Source organism: Barbus barbus (genome assembly GCF_936440315.1).
Source record: "Barbus barbus genome assembly, chromosome: 3".
Taxonomy (NCBI): Eukaryota; Metazoa; Chordata; class Actinopteri; order Cypriniformes; family Cyprinidae; genus Barbus; species Barbus barbus.
Window position 1 is genome coordinate 24,191,772 of NC_136731.1, and position 16,927 is coordinate 24,208,698.

The window sequence follows — 16,927 nt, forward strand, 5'->3', positions numbered from 1 at the left end:
TCGCGTTGCATCGCGCCGCATAAACATTACCATGTCTGCATTTGTGATCGGAGAAACGACAAACAACAAGCACTACTCTACACTGCTCAAAACTCGCGTTCGTCAGTGGCAAATTCTTTAAATTAGAAAAAGTACTTGCAAGCTGTGAGTCAGAAGTGCCAAACTGTCCTTGCGAAGTTGGAATTGCCCCACTTTATAGAAACAGCCTTTGTGCAAGCCAGCATTGTAGGCTACTCCCAGGTTCAGGAAATAGTCCTCTGTAAAAATGCGCTGCACACACTCTAATATTTGGGTTGAACTGTTCTGGAACAGTGTTGTAAATACAACTTAACCACTGATTTCTAGTTGTGTCCTCTTTTGGAAGCCCTAACAAAGTACTTTTGCTATCACAACGAAACACAGCATCTCCAGGACATGGCGCCGGCGGAAGCAACAATACTACAGTGAGAATAAAAATCAAGACCCTTTCTTTACATATACATTTGGGTGTATTTTGCAAATCTTCCCACACGTGACGTAAACATGTGGGGTCGTGTTTGAATGAGCCGTTTTAGGAGGTTGTGGTTGAGTCTTAACTTTTAAAAAGAATATCTCGCTGGGATCACGTGACCCTTCGACGGCGATGCAGGCTTAGTCTTTCGCTCTGCTCACTTTGCCATATTTTGTATGATCCTGTCAGTAAAATTTGAACCACTCTGCACTGGACCTGTCATGAGTGCTAAGGCAGACAAAGGGGATCGGAAAAGAGAGATTGAGCAATCGCCAATGAAGAAAAAATCCAGAGACTCTGCCATCTCCAGAGAAGACCTCGACGATGCTATTGCTAGCTGCATCAAACTAGCATTTAAAGAGCAGCAAAACACGTTGAATTCGGTTGTGAATTTGGCAGTAAGAGAGGCGATGGACTCTGTGCTGATTCCAGCATTACGCAAACTGCGTGAAGACATACAAGCGACCAACAAGGTCGATGTTTTTATCCGATGCAAAATATATAATAATAGGTTAGCATTGGTCTCTATTTATGGTCCGAATGAGACAGACTGTGATTCCTATCACAGATTTCCAAAACTGCTTGAGCAGATTGATTGCCCTTTAGTGGTGGGTGGGGATTTTAATGCTGCCATAAATCCTGCTTTAGATAAACCTCAATCTGATACAACAGCCAATCCATCCTCTAAATTACTGAATAAATTTATCACTGAGCTTAACGTAATCGATCTTTGGAGAATTCAGAATACTAAATCTAAGGACTTCACTTTTTTCTCTAATAGACACAAGACTTTCTCTAGGATAGACTACATATTTCTCAGCCCATCTTTAATTTCGTCTGATTCCTCCATCTCTATATTACCAATTTTATTATCTGATCATTCTGCTGTGCTGTGCAGTGTTCCTCTTTCCGATGTTAAAGCCAAGTCCCCTAGATGGCGCTTTAACGTATCATTATTAAGTAATCAGACTTTCATTACTTCTTTAAAAGAATATATTAAGGAGTTTCTTGAAATTAACATGCCCTCTGGTGTGGATCCTCAAAAACTGTGGGAGACGACTAAGTGCGCTATACGAGGTTTCTGTATATCTTTCTCTTCTACTCTTGCCAAAGCGAAAACCCGCCAGTTTACACAATTAGAAAATAAAATCCAATCATTACAAAACCTACAAAAACAAAATTTTACGGAGCAACAGGCTTCACAGTTGTCCTCTTTAAAAGAAGAATATGATTTGCTTTCACAATCAAAGGCGGAATTTATTTTACATAGGACTAGGCAAAAATATTATTTTGAATCGGAGAGACCTAGTCATTTATTGGCTCTTAGGTTGAGAGAATGCGAGTCTAAGGCATATATTAGCGCAATAAAATCATCGGATGAGCAGGTCACCACAAACCCTGTGGCAATTAATGAAATATTTAAAGGTTTCTACACAAATCTATATAAAGCCAAAACAGATTTTGATGAATCAATCTGTAAGCAGTATTTAGATAAATTGGAACTGCCTCGGATCTCACAGATGGATAAAGAATCTTTGGAGGCCCCATTAAGTTTGGAGGAACTCCGTGTCTCTCTAAAAAGCCTTCAGAAGGGCAAATCGCCGGGCCTAGATGGTCTCCCCCGGAATTATATTTAGAAATTTGGGATTTGGTAGGGACACTTATGCTTAATTAATTTAATTTTGCAATTGAACATGGGGTATTTCATAGAGATCAAAAAACATCACTGATTTCATTACTTCTTAAAAAAGGGAAAGATCCATTAGATTGTTCCAACTACAGACCAATTTCTCATGTGATCTAAAAATCTATGCTAAAGTTTTTGCTTCTCGTATGGAGAAGGTAATTCATAGTCTGATCAAGGAGGACCAAACTGGTTTCATCAAGGGGCGTAATGCATCTGATAATATGCGTCGACTCCTTCATATTCTTGACTTTGCGGACTCCCACCCAACCCCTTGTGCAGTCTTTTCACTTGATGCAGAAAAAGCCTTTGACAGGCTAGAGTGGAATTATATGTGGGCAGTTTTGCAATGTTTCGGCTTCGGTGAACACTTCATTTCTATGATTAAGACATTATACCACTCACCTGCAGCATCAGTCATAACTGGTAATGTTATTTCCCCCCCATTCCCTTTACAGCGGGGAACGAGGCAGGGCTGTCCGCTTTCCCCCTTATTGTTTTGTCTATCTCTTGAACCCTTAGCACAAGCCATCAGGAAATCTGGAGTATCGATTAAGATTCATGATCTTAATCATAGTATTTCGTTATACGCTGATGATATTATTCTATATTTATACCACTTTGATGTTTCAGTCTCTAATATAATTAAGGAATTTTTATAATTTTAGCAGCTTATCAGGATATAAAATAAATTGGAGCAAATCTGCTTTAATGCCAATTAACAATATTAAAGTTAATTCTTCTATTCCCTCATTCATCCCTATTAAGAAATCTTTCACCTATCTGGGTGTTACCATATATAAAAACATTCATAAGATTGCCAGGGACAATTGTAATAATATTTTAGTTAAGGTCAAGAATGACATTCAAAGATGGAAGAATCTTAACGTTTCCCTCCAAGGAAGAATCTCCACTGTTAAGATGATTTTACTACCTCGATTTAATTTTTTTTTCTCTATGCTACCGCTTTCTCCCCCTCCAGGTTACTTTAAGGAGATCAACTCCATAATTACGAAATTTGTCTGGAATGATAAATGCCCCAGAATTAAACTTACCACATTACAACATCCTAATAGCGCAGGAGGACTGGCTGTACCAAATTTTGAACTGTATTATTGGTCGTTCCAGCTTAAGGCTCTTCATACTTGGGTTGATCCTTCTTGGAGAGTGATTGAAGCTGACAAGGTTAAACCAAATAGACTCCAAGATATTTTATTTACTGGCACAGGGAAAAAAGGGGATAATTATAAATTTGGTCCGGTTGTGGCCAACTCTATTAAAATCTGGAAAACGGTTGAACGTCAAATTTTGTAATAGTACACCTTTATGGCACAATTTTAATTTTGTATGCGGAAATCGCCCATTTGTCCAACCCTCTTGGTCTTCTTTAGGTGTAAACACGTGCGGTGATATATATGATAACCAGGGCCTATGTTCATTTCAGACGTTAAGAACCTAATGTTGTCTACCAGCATCTGCATATTTTCTTCAATTACGTTCCGCTCTCAAAGCGTATGGCGTTCCTTGGTCTTCTCCTGTTTCCTCTCATCCTATGCGGGACTGGATTGCACCATCTGCTGGTCGGCCATCTGCTTCCTTAATATATAATAAGATTCTTGATTGCATTATAAAACCTCTTTCTATTAAAACTATTTGGAATAGGGAATTATCTGACCTTAATTTATCTGTCGACTGGGAGAGGGTGTGGTCTAATCTCAGTTTAACATCTAAAAATCTGGCTCATTGTCTTATTCACTTCAAAGTCATTCATAGAGCATACATAACTCCTTACAAAAGATTCAAAATGAAACTACAATCAAATTTCAACTGCCATATATGTAATACTACATCATCAGGTACTTTCTGCATATGTTTTGGGAATGTCCTATCACTATCAGTCTATGGACACATGTAAACCTGGTTTTATCATCCTTACTGCAAACTGATCGGTCAGTTAACCCAAGTTTGTGTCTTCTTAATGATGATTCTGGTCTCTGTATAAGTTCGATGCAAAAGAGAATGTTGTTTGCTGGTTTTACAGCTGCGAAGAAGACCATAATACAGAACTGGTTTACACCGCATATGTGTGAGAAAACATATTGGATCCGTAGCCTCCTGCAAATAGTGTCTTGTGAATGTACAACAGCACGAATCAATGAGGCCAAGCCTTCTACCATTGATGCTTGGCAGTGCTTTCTCTTTGAAATACGTGACTGTATGGAGGAGTGACTTCTCTGGGTTTCTTTTTTCTGTCCTTCCCTTTCTCCCTCCTTTTGACTGGACTTTGAGATGTTGAGTACATGTCTGTTGTTTTATTTTATTATTTAATTTTTTTTTTATATATATATGTTGTGTTAGTAGTCTTTGCAACTTCAGGGATCTTATCTATGCACCAGCTTGTAACACTCCAAAGAGAAAGGAAAACTTGAAATCACATCATATGACCCCTTTAAGTTTTAGTAGTTTTTATGTGCATTTGCCATTTTTATTCTGTATTTTTTAATATTTCTATTTAGGTTTAATTTATATTTAAGATTTGATTTTAGTAATTTAGTACTTAAACTTAGTTTCCAAGGAAATGTTTCTATTTTTCAGGTAAGCCCCCCCCCCCCCAAGTATTTTTTTTATTATTTCTATTAATAATTTATATTTAAGTTTTAGTAATTTAATTTTTTTGTAGTTTTATTCTTTATTTGTTTTGTTATATCAAAAAAAAATTTTTTTATTTAAAATTCTATTATATTTTGTATTAAAAATAAAACAAAATAATTTTTAATTAATAAAATTAAATCAAACCAATAGTTTTAAATGCTAGAGAATTTATACATCACAATATTCGAAGTAAAAGTACATTTTAAAAAAAAACATTCATTTTGAGATCTGCTAAAGATGAAGTTATGTTTTTGAAATTGTTTTGAAATTTCTATTTAGGTTTAATATATATTTTGGTCATTTTAGTACTTAAACTTTTTTTTTCACTTGCCAAGGAAACATTTCTAATTTTCACGTACGTTTTTTTAGATTAGGTTTTTCAACTAATAATAATATTGTATTTATCTTAAATTATTTATGTTTAAGTTTAAATAATTTTAGTACTTCAACTACTTCAGTTAGTTGCCAAGGCAAAATGCTAAATTTTATTATTTTAATTAATGAATACTATTTTTTGAAGTTGTACTTAATAATATCGCTAAGCTGAACTGTACATTTACAAATAAAGCTTCTGACATAAAACTTCCCACTTGTAATTTAGTTGTAGTGGCGTTCGTTTAGTTCACAAAAACGATCATTCGACATGACCCAAGAATAGAAATACATCACGCTGAGCATGTCATGACCCATGGCTGTCTGAAATCCTGAGTTAATTAGGATCGGCTCAGAGGTTTGACCTCACAGGGCCAGTGAAACCCATACCCTGCCGTTGACCCTGCCTCATCCTGACCCCATTCTTTGCCCACATCGCCCCTACTCAGGAAATGGCAGATTTGGTGACTTCCGCAGGGGGGCGAGGAGGGCAAGGGGGTCCAGGCATTGAGGCCTCTAGCTGCTGGGGTCACAGCGGAGGCACAAACATTTCATTCAGTGGCGCACCATGTGGAAGCCAGCGTCCCGTTCCAAACGCTCTCCTTCAGTTGCTGTGGCCCATGTTTACTCTGCAGAGGATAGGAGCGAGGGGGTGGCGGGACACGGACAATGCTGCCTTTTAAAGCCCAGCCAAACCCACAGTGGGGTGGGGAAGTCTGCATGGGGCAGAGCAGCACCTTCTCCCAAAACTTCACATTGGAGCGATGCCACTTGGTTCCGTCTCAGCCCAGCACCTCCACAGTGAAAGAACTCCCCGCGATATAAACCCTTGAGTTCGCTCAGAGGTTTTCTGAGGTGAACAAACAAATGCAGTGTTTAAATATGATGTAGACATAACAAAACCTGAGATGTAGGCCTATAAAGTTTGAAAGATACAGTCCTCGTAGCTTCTGAGGCTTATATTTACGTTCTCCAGTCGGCACATGTGCACTGCAAGAGAGAAATTGAGAAGAAAGATCATGACGTCTTAATAACAGTCTTCACTAAAACCAGTGTGTTTTGCCAGTTTAAATGAGTTAATTCCTTAAACAACGTTAATAAAGACGAACACAGACATCTGATTTAGCATCCGTAATCATTACTTTACTGTTTATGGCTTTATATGACACTTAACATAAAGTGAACTCTTCAACCTCTGATAGAGAAATCATCTTGTGAACATGCATTCAAATGTTTGTGGCCATTAAGATGCTTTTTGAAAGAAATAACTACTTTTATTCAGCAATGATGCATTCAATTGATCAAAAGTGACAGTAAAGATAAATGTTGTTCTTTTTAGCTTTCTATTCACCAAATAATCCTAAAATAATGTATCACAGTTTCCATGAAAATATTAGGCAGTTTTCAACATCGATAATAATCAGAAATATTTCTTGAGCAGCACATCAGTATATTAGATTTAATTCTGAAGGATCATGTGACACTGAAGACTGGAGTAATGATGCTGAAAATTCATCTTTGCATCACAGGAATAAATAGCATTTTAATACATAATAAAATAGACTTATTTCAAAAATATTTAAAAAATCTTACCAACAAATATCAGTATGTAATACATTACCTTACACTACAAAACATCCTATTCTTAATAAATAATTTTAGAATGTTAAAATAAAATATCTAAACACTTGTTATGTATCCTGTTTTACTGATGATTATTTTTATTATTATTTTTAAGTTATAAATAAGTTAAAAACTGTTTATAAGTGGGAAAATATTGCCACTAAATTGATCATTTTAATTTAAAGAGAGCCAAAGAAAATTTGTAATAAACTCATTAGAAAGTACATACAAATACATAAATTACTACATTTACATTTATTAATTTAGCAGACGCTTTTCTCCAAAGCGACTTATGGGGAATGCATCAAGTGATTAATCTGAAAGAGGCAAATAGACACTAAGGCTGCTTGATTATGGCAAAAATCATAATCACAATTATTTTGGTCAATACTGCAAACACTTATTTAATAATAAGGAGTGGGGGATATGACATATTTGATAATTATATATATCAAGTGTATTTTGCTTTGATATAACATTTTTGATAACAGTGACATTTTATAATTCTTGATAAAAACAGTAAAAATACAAAAACAATAAATAGTGGTGACAAAAACAATAGCATAAAGTAAGCAAACAGCTAATCATAATTATTACATAATTATCACAGATTATAATAATCAACAGGTTTTTATGCAGGTTGAAAGAAATTCTAAATTTCTTGTATGTGTGTCTCAAAAAAACAAATTATGTCTAATAAAATACTTTTCCCCTCAATGTTATAAATGAGATTATCATGTCAAGTTCCTTCTTTTTCATAGAAAGGATTGCTTTTGTGTAGCATTATGGCTGATCTTTAACCCTAAATGAGATGTGGCTGATCCAGGCATGTATGAAGCCCTATGACTGTCTTGCACTATATATCTGTATCCTGTCAAAAAAACGCACAACCCTTACCTGCCTCATACCACAGAGCCATTTATCAATCAGTACCTTTCAGCATGAAAACAAACACAAATATTCTCCTCAAACCGGCTGGATCAAACTGTTCCCGAACAGTCTCTCGGAAATGTGAGGGGGGTCAGACGTAGATTGTTTGGGGGGCTGATTAAAATAAGGAAGATATGATTTATTGCAGCTGGCCTTTGGCATGGACTAGTAATGATTTACACATGGAGCCGTGACCAGCGCAAGGAGCTCTTTTGTTATGGAAACTTCTGGCTCTCCTGACCGAACCATGTGGGAGCTCAGGACTGATGCAGAAGCTACTGTAATTGGTATTGATCATAAGATTTCATTGTGAATCTTCTTAACTGTATACAGTTGAGTTTATGTGAATTTGTTTAGCCACAACAGGTTTGCACAATCACGTTTTCCCATCCTTCACTGTAGCAGCACGTAAGCATTTTATATGTGCATTGTGCATGATATTGCATAAAATAAAATAAAATAAAATGGATGACAAGTGATATGGTATTGTGCATTCCTAAAACTGACCCTATTTACTTTAAAACATTCCTGTTCCTATTGTTCAGAATTCCTCAGTGCATGTTATTCCAAAATAAATAAATCTTGACCTTCATAGTCTGAAACTATTTTCCTTTTTGACTGACGTTCCGATGCCTCTTACCGTTCAACCACCTGATGGAGTAAACCTACTAGATAAAATCAAGTCCCTGCATGTTTTTCTTGTAAAATGTCCAAATTCATTCAAAAATATGCCGTTATGAAAGTAATATGGGCTGTGAATGCTGTTTTTAGGTTCTGACTGGACGCTCATACCACACAATAGAGTTGAGTTACAAAGCAATGAGCCTTTATCCGCCGTATTGAGACACAATTATGTGAAAATCGTTAACTAACCCCTTAACATACCACACATATCTCTAACCCCACCTCGGTCTGAGATAGCACAGGTTCAGTCCACACGGGACACTTACACACCAGATGGCTGGAGATACTACGGGTTGCACATTAACTCCTGCCGTGACGCAACCTGTTTATTCTTCTGACCAATCATCTCTAGTTGTTATAAAACTGCCTGTTTGCTTCTTTGGCATGGCATCAAAGACCAAATATTGGAGCGTTTGAGATCTTTCCGAGAGGACACAGATCGTTTCAGGACACGGTTGAGACATTGTGGGGGGCCGAGGACGCAGATCTGCTAGATAAAGCAGCTCTGTGTGCGGTTATCTGCTGATTATTGGCTGGGCTGTTGAACTCAGTGACCCGCTGCCTTCAACTTGCTGACCTTCCTGCTGTTGGCACAAGCTAAACCATCTCAAAGAACCATTCAGCTTGGCTGGAAGCATATGTGTAAGCGCTTATATGTCACACAAAAAGAGATGTGAAACTGTGCTTTGAGGTGGAGCTCTGTGAACGTTGTATTTCACATGCAGTCGGCAGGAATGTGGAAGCTGTAATGGCTGTAATTGTGAGGGCGGTTTGTGTGGGGGAATGAGGGGAAGCTAGTGGAAATAATTGTGTGAGATCGGGGATGTTTTTTCCGTCGGGCGGACCGTGTGTGTGAGGTGTTTAGAAAGACAATGAGCAAAAGGGGAAAGACTTTCTTGCCAAGTGAAATTCAGGGCAACAGCATCTTAATGCTTGTGTGTGTTTCTGTATGCAGCTTCATTCTGTCACACTACTTTCTGAACTGTATATGCATACTATGCAGAGTATGCAAATTGCTTCCATGTAACAGAGTAAACTACCTAGAGTACCTCAAAAGTGCTCACTGACCTAAACACAACTTTGTTTCCAAACGTACTAATAATAAACGCATATATGCTCATATCATAACTAGTTACCTAGCTGGGGACTACTTTCAGGCTCTGCGTCATATCACTGCGCTTGCTGCACCCATGGTACGGCAGCAAAGTTCCTTGATTATTACTCCGGAATGAGAATATAGTTCCTAGCCATATCAGCCTAGAAAATAGCAACTTTTCATTTTCCGTTGGTCTTAGTACATAATGTAACTACAGAAGAGTCAAGCTTTAAATAGGAAAATTATCAAAACTCTTTGGTCATATTTGAGCGAGATGCTAATGGTCTAATCAGATTCAATGATCTATGCTAAGCTAAGCTAAGCTAAAAGTCAGACCCGGAGATCGGCTGAATGGATTCAAAAACGGTAAAACTCAACTGTTTCTCTCTAGGGGAGGTGTAAAATGAGCCTATTTCCAAAAAAAGTGGAGTGTTCCTTTAACGCTCATATCTGACATAAATCAGCGTTATTAGATTAAATAATAATAAATAAATAAAAGTAAATGAAAATTTTGAATATTGCCTTGGCAACTAAAACAAGTTTAAATTTAATGATTAAAATTAAAAAAGGGAGATGAAAACTAAAACTGAAACTAAAATAAATTCCAACTAAATAGTTATATTTAAAAAACATCTAAAACTAATAAAATTACAAGAAATTACAAAAAATCTAATTATAATAAAAATGAGAAAAAACTGAAAAAGCAAAAATAAAAAGCTAATTCAAAATATGAATTAAAAACTACAATAGCACATATATATTTTTAAATCTAAAACTAATAAAAATGGCAAGAGCACAGCAAAATTACTGAAGATTAAACTATACTGCAATTAAAATGAAAAATATCAAATTTAGAGCTAATTCAAAATAGTAATAAAAGTATAATATTGTAGTGAAATACACTGAAACGTACTACATTTAAATGTGCCTCAGTCAGTAAAGAGAAGCTGAAATCCACAACACAACCTCTCCATCTGAATGACAACCATCAAATTATGGAATGGTTCTGGTCAATTTAAGGCAGCTACTTCTGAATTTATCTTTCCAGCATGAAAGTCATGGTGGTTTTATGAATGCTCACTGCTCTTATGCAACTGTCCTGCTGTTATAGGATCTGTGTGAATGTTTCAGAATTCTCACCTAAACTGCTCTCTGTGTCCGTTTGTGCAGGTTGCAGGCTCCGGACCGCATGCCGTCATGCTGTCCTTAGACGAGCCACTGGACCTGAAGGTGCCAAGGGGGCGGGTCAGTGGATGGGACAGAGGTGCCAGGTCTCCACCCACTCTCACTCCCATTCACGCCAAGGGGGCGGGGCAACTGCGCATGGCAGACGACGGGACCGCAGTTATCGTTCCAGTGTCTCCTGCCTCTCCACACACAGGTAAACAAATCAATACAGCGTGACGTATACAACACTGTCATTGCAGAGAATATAACAGAGGTGTGTATGTCCACAGGTGTCCTGCAGGATAAATCGGAGACCCCCACACCACCCGCCATGGACCTCAGCATGTCCCCGTCCTCCAGAAACACCGCCTGCTCTCCGGATTTCTCCAATGGGAACGGCTCAGCTCCCGTTTTCCCCGGGGTGAGTCCACAACACTAGGGAACGGCACATGTCCATGGACACTCAGAAGTATAACTTTAAAATATTTTACAGTGATCTAAGCTTAAATATACTAAAATGCACGCAAAAACAGCCTTTTTTCAGTTTAATGATCTGTTGTGTTGATGTTTTGGGTTGTGTCCTGTAGTCCATCTGATTACACTGTGAAAATGACTTAAAAAGTCTTTTTTGACTGAGTTTTATTTAAAATTCAATAAAATTCTAAAATTCAAGATTAGAATTATCTTAAAAATTGGAAAACAACACTTCTTAAGATGAGACTTGTCACAAAATTTATCTTTAACACAAGTGTTTTCTTATTAAATTGTTCAAAAGAGACAGTAAAGAGATTTATATGCAAGCATAAAATTACCATATGTGAATTTTCCATATGTGAATGGCAATTTTCTGAAACTGACATTTATACATCATCTGAAAGCTAAATAAACAATCTTTGCATTGATGTATGGTTTGTTAGGATAGGACAATATTTGGCCGAGATTTGAGACAAATCTGGAATCTGAGGATGTGAAAAAATTAAAATATTGAGAAAATCGCCTTTAAAGTTGGCCAAATCATGTTCTTATCAACGCATATTACTAATCAAAAATTAAGTTTTGATTTATTTTCGATAGGAAATTTACAAAATATTTTCATGGAACATGATCTTTACTTAATATCCTAATGATTTTTGGTATAAAGGAAAAATCTATCATTTTGACCCATACAATATATTTTTGGCTATTGCTACAAATATACCCCAGCTATTTATGGCCAGTTTAGTGGTCCAGGGTCACATATTAGAATGATTTCTGAAGGATCATGTGACACTGAAGACTGGAGTAATGATGCTGAAAATTCAGCTTTACATCACAGGAATAAATTCAATATATTCAACTAAAAAATGGTATTTTACATTATAATAATATTTCACTATATAACCGTTTTTATTGTATTTTTTGATTAAATAAATGCAGACTTGATGAGCAATAAAAGACTTCTTTCAAAAACATTGAAAAAATCTTACTGACCACAAACTTTGAAACCACAGAGTTTGAACTGTCATTAAAACAGGTAAAAGAAAAGTGTTTCAAAGAGAAGTTCTCTAAAAAAAAATACATCTTAAAATCTTATTTTAACTGAAATACAAGACAATTTGTTTGCAGTGTCCCTTTAAATGTACTATACTTAGCTTTAGACTAGTTCTGTTGCTTCTTAAATGAGACTTCTTGAGATATCTTGTTCATTAAGCATCAAGAGAAGTGAGGAGCAGCAATAGGACTAATAAGCAACCCAAGGCTCGGTTCTGTTTGGGTCATAAGTATGTGCATTAAATGCACAGGAACATTCCCCATCTTCCCTCAACACGAGACATTCAGATCTGTTACCCTCAGTGACCCAGAACTGGTGTTTCTTATCAAATGCCTCCTGTGTCCCTTCACAAAAGTGTCTCTCTTTCGCCATCCGTTTGGCTGACAGATGGGACGCAAGGTTAAATCAGATTTACAGCGAGGTACAGCCACACAGAGCTCTTTCTGCTTAATTTAATTCACTCAAAATTTAATTGGGAGCAAGACGCATGGCTTTTTGTGTGATTCTCCGATGCCTGCCACCCCTCCTTTAAGCCAATGGATGAACAGCAGCCAGGTCTTAGATGATGGCACCGCTGAGCCTCATTTTACGTGATTGTCTATGCACATTTCTCACATAGCTGAAACCTTCCTGGACAGCCCTGACACTGTTGTCCTGTCAAAACCATCATTGTCTCTACTCTAATTAACCCTTAAGCATCACTATTACTATTGCTCATAGTTAGGGGCAGAAACATGAACAAACCCTTAAACACTAAAAAACTAGTGAGGGTAAAAGAAAGAAATATATATACTTTAAAATATCACGGTATCTTATTTAATGGCATTTTGTAAATATTCTGATGACAAGAATATTATAGATGAAAAACTTTAACCTAAAAATCTTTGTTAAAAATTAGTTTGAAAGGTTTGGCAACTGAAATAAAATAAGTTGACGTTGAATTAATAAATTGACTAAAACTAAGGAAATATTGAAAATAAGAACTTGAATAAAAATGACAAAAGCACAATAAAATTACTAAAACAATGTAAAATAAAAACTAATTCAAAATATTAATAAATTAAATACTAAAGCAGTATATAAAAAGTATATATACTAGTGCTGTCAAACGATTAATCGCATCCAAAATAAAAGGTTTTGTTCACATAATATATGTATGTGTGCTGTGTATATTTATTATGTATATATAAATACACACACATGCAGTATATATTTTGAAAATATTTACACAGTTATTATATAAGAAATGTACAAAATTTACAACAAATAACAAATTAATAAATATTTTAATAGCATTCGTCAGTTTATTAGTTTTGAAAACAACAAACCCACTAGAGATGGAAAAAATATTTAACCTTGAGTGAATTAAATAAAAAAATATAATTATTATTCTTTTTTTTATTACATTTTTTCGACTGACCACCAAGTAGGGCAAAATATTGTCATCAAACCAACACATATTCAATTATTTCTGTTTGCTCATTCTTAACTTAGATTTTAATTTCACAAAGAACTGAATTGAACAAACAGATGTAAAAGTAACATTTGAGTATAACGCGGCAATATTACTCACAATTTTATCGAAAAATGTGACTCAAATGTCAACATAATATCACCAGGTTCCTGCTGATTCCCACCTACTCACATTTCCTTCAAAACAATCTCTAGTTTATAGTTTACTCTCTAGTCATGCTATCTAAAAACACTTTTATCAGAGTGCTCATAATAGGGCACTTTTGCAAAAATCAACCTCCATGTATAAGATTCTGTTCTTATTGTGTTATGTTTACTGGTGCCTTGCCATTTGGCTTTCTCTCATTAAAGTCTCAAATCTGTGGGGGAGTGCTAAGTATGGCAGGGCATTAACTCAGATCAGCACAGCTGGGGGCAGAAACATAGAGGATGAGCCACCACATCCAGCAAAACGCTCATAAGAGTCTCCCACTGAGAGGGCGATTACAGAACACGGACCTCCTGTAGCTCCTGTTACTGAGTTTAACAACTATTACTAGAATCGGTGGCCTGCTGTAAAAAGATAAAGAGGTTTGAATTATGTTTGCCTTTTCTTGTTTTGTTCCCGCAGGACTCGGCTCATATCCGTTACGTGGAGGGAGGGGCGATGTCTCAAACATTCCAGTTCTTTGTGCCCATTGGAGGAGGAGGAGGGCTTCACCTGCCTTCCTCGATGTTCATTCGGCAGCCCAAGGACACACGAGCTTCTCCAGACCTCTCTGCAGATGAACAGTTGGCCTGTCGCTGGAGGAAGGTGAGAAATAGAAGCAGTTTAATGCAGATGCTAATGTGCATTCGTTTTTTTACCTGAGCTCATAGTGCATGTTTTCTTGTCACAGTGCCACCTACTTTTTGACTCCTTGCAAGACCTGGTGGATCACGTCAATGACTTCCATGTGAAACCTGAGAAGGATTCTGGGTACTGTTGCCACTGGGAGGGATGTGCACGCAAAGGACGGGGATTCAACGCCAGGTGTGTTTATAGCATTCTCAGGCTGTCTGTGAATCATTTAGCAACTGCAGGGGCCAGTTGCATAAAGCCTCTATGTCAAGACTCAGTCTTAAGAACTAAATCAATTAGCAGTTAGCCAAGGGGTAACGAGTCTTATTTTTTGGATTCAAATTAGACCAATCTACGTTTTTTTTTTTATTGTAACAGACTTCAAAACAGTTATGACCCATCTTAAAGAAAGCTACATTTAAAAGCTGGAAAGGAGAGCGTTGTGTTACTCTTGACTCATTGATTGAAATTAAGCTATGGTGTGTTTAGATAAAAGTAAACAATTTGGCTAATAGATTATCTCACAGTATTCTGAAATGTCCACAAAATTGAGCATGGTCATTTTAAAGGTATATTGCATTACTGAATATTGACACATCAAAGATACAAATGGAGAAATACTGGTGTGTTCCTAGTATGACAAGTCTTTTTTAAATTGTAAAATACCCACCATATAAGCCCTTGTAGGTTAATTTCCTCGGAAAGGAAACTCTACAGTTACATATGCATTTACCTTAAAGGGATAGTTCACTCAAATTCTGTCATTAATTGCTCACCCTCATGTCGTTCCAAACTCATAAGACCTTCTTTCATCTTCGGAACACAAAACAAGATTTTGATTTTTGTTATTTTACAGAACCTTCATAGACAGCAATGCAACTACCACATTCAAGGCCCAGAAAGTTAGGGAGAACATTGTTAAAATAGTCCATGTGACAGCAGTGGTTCAACCTTATTTCCATGAAGTTACACAAATACTTTTTGTGCGCAAAGAAAACAAAAATAACTTTATTCAACAATTTCTTCTCTTCCGTGTCAGACTTCGACGTGTGCATTCCTCTGCTTGCAAACAAGGCGCAGTGTATCCGGGTTCTGTATCAGAACGCCGGCTCCTGCGTCAGCAGCATCATACGCATGCATCATGGTATTCTCCACGCGGCGGAGACCAACATGGAAGAGAAGTATTGTTGAATAAAGTATTTATTTTTGTTTACTCTGCACACAAAAAGCATTTGCATAGCTTCATAAAATTACTGTTGAACCAGTGATGTCACATGGACAATATTATCTATGTCCTTCCTGCGTTTCTGGACCTTTAACGTGGTAGTTCCATTGCTGTTTATGCAGGGTCAGAAAGCTTTAAAATATCTTAATTTGTGCGCTAAAGATGAATGAAGGTCTTACGGGGTTGACAGACAGAATTTTCATTTTTGGGTGAACCAACCCTTTAATTCTAAAGCATGCACCTTAATTCTAATGTCTGCATCATTAGGTACAAGATGCTGATACACATCCGTACTCACACCAATGAAAAACCTCACCGCTGTCCCACCTGCAACAAGAGCTTTTCCCGCCTGGAGAACCTCAAGATTCACAACCGCTCACACACAGGTCTGTACCAAGTTAAATGTATGGATAGATACGTGAAGATTGCATGACCTGGCTAACTTGGTGGTTGTATTTCAGGAGAGAAGCCCTACATCTGTCCCTACGAGGGCTGCAACAAGCGCTACTCCAATTCCAGTGACCGGTTCAAACACACGCGCACGCACTATGTGGACAAGCCCTACTACTGCAAGATGGTGGGCTGCTTGAAACGCTACACGGACCCCAGCTCACTGAGGAAGCATATCAAGGCTCACGGGCACTTTGTAGCCCAGGAGCAGGGAGGTCCGGGTGGGGTGGGCTCTCTGATGAAGCCAGGGCAGATTGCAGGGGCAGGAAAAGAATCTGAGCTGACTTACGTCAGTGGGGCCCACATCATCATTCCTGGTGCTGCTGCTGCTCTCCTGGGCGGTCACGGTCTGCAGGGTCTCAGAGGCTCCCTCCCCTTGTCCCCCCTCAGTCCCCGCCCCTTGGACTTGAGCACACTGGGCTGCCCAAGCTCCCCTCCAGCTGGGCTTGGGGGGACCTCCATCCTGTCCTTCGGTGGTTCACCGCTTGGCCTGGCCAAGTCACCCTTGCTGTCTCATACCTTCTCATCTTCCACATTGGGGTTGCCCATGGTGCCCATTTTGGGCTCGGAGCGCAGGGACCATGGAAAGGGCAAGGCCAGAGGTGAAGAGGGTGAGGACGAGATCCACGGCGGAGTGCTCAACTTGTCTACGGGGGCATTCCACGACCCCCTGTCTTGGGTTGTCATCCCTTCTGGCCCAGTGGTACTGAAGCCAGCTGTGGTCAACTGA

The 16,927-nt window shown here is 37.7% G+C and overlaps 1 protein-coding gene across 1 annotated transcript in view; it reads left to right on the top strand.

The window, feature by feature from the left end:
• Positions 1-16,927, top strand: part of LOC306848542 (zinc finger protein GLIS2-like) — a gene marked incomplete at its 3' end in the record, with an annotated part of 43,025 nt that extends 26,098 nt beyond the window's left edge. The window contains exons 2-7 of the mRNA XM_079383155.1: positions 10,702-10,912; positions 10,989-11,119; positions 14,313-14,495; positions 14,581-14,714; positions 16,015-16,133; positions 16,209-16,927. Of these exons, the coding sequence (XP_079239281.1) occupies positions 10,729-10,912; positions 10,989-11,119; positions 14,313-14,495; positions 14,581-14,714; positions 16,015-16,133; positions 16,209-16,927 (1,470 nt within the window). The 5' untranslated portion in view covers positions 10,702-10,728. The remainder of the gene's footprint in view (positions 1-10,701; positions 10,913-10,988; positions 11,120-14,312; positions 14,496-14,580; positions 14,715-16,014; positions 16,134-16,208) is intronic.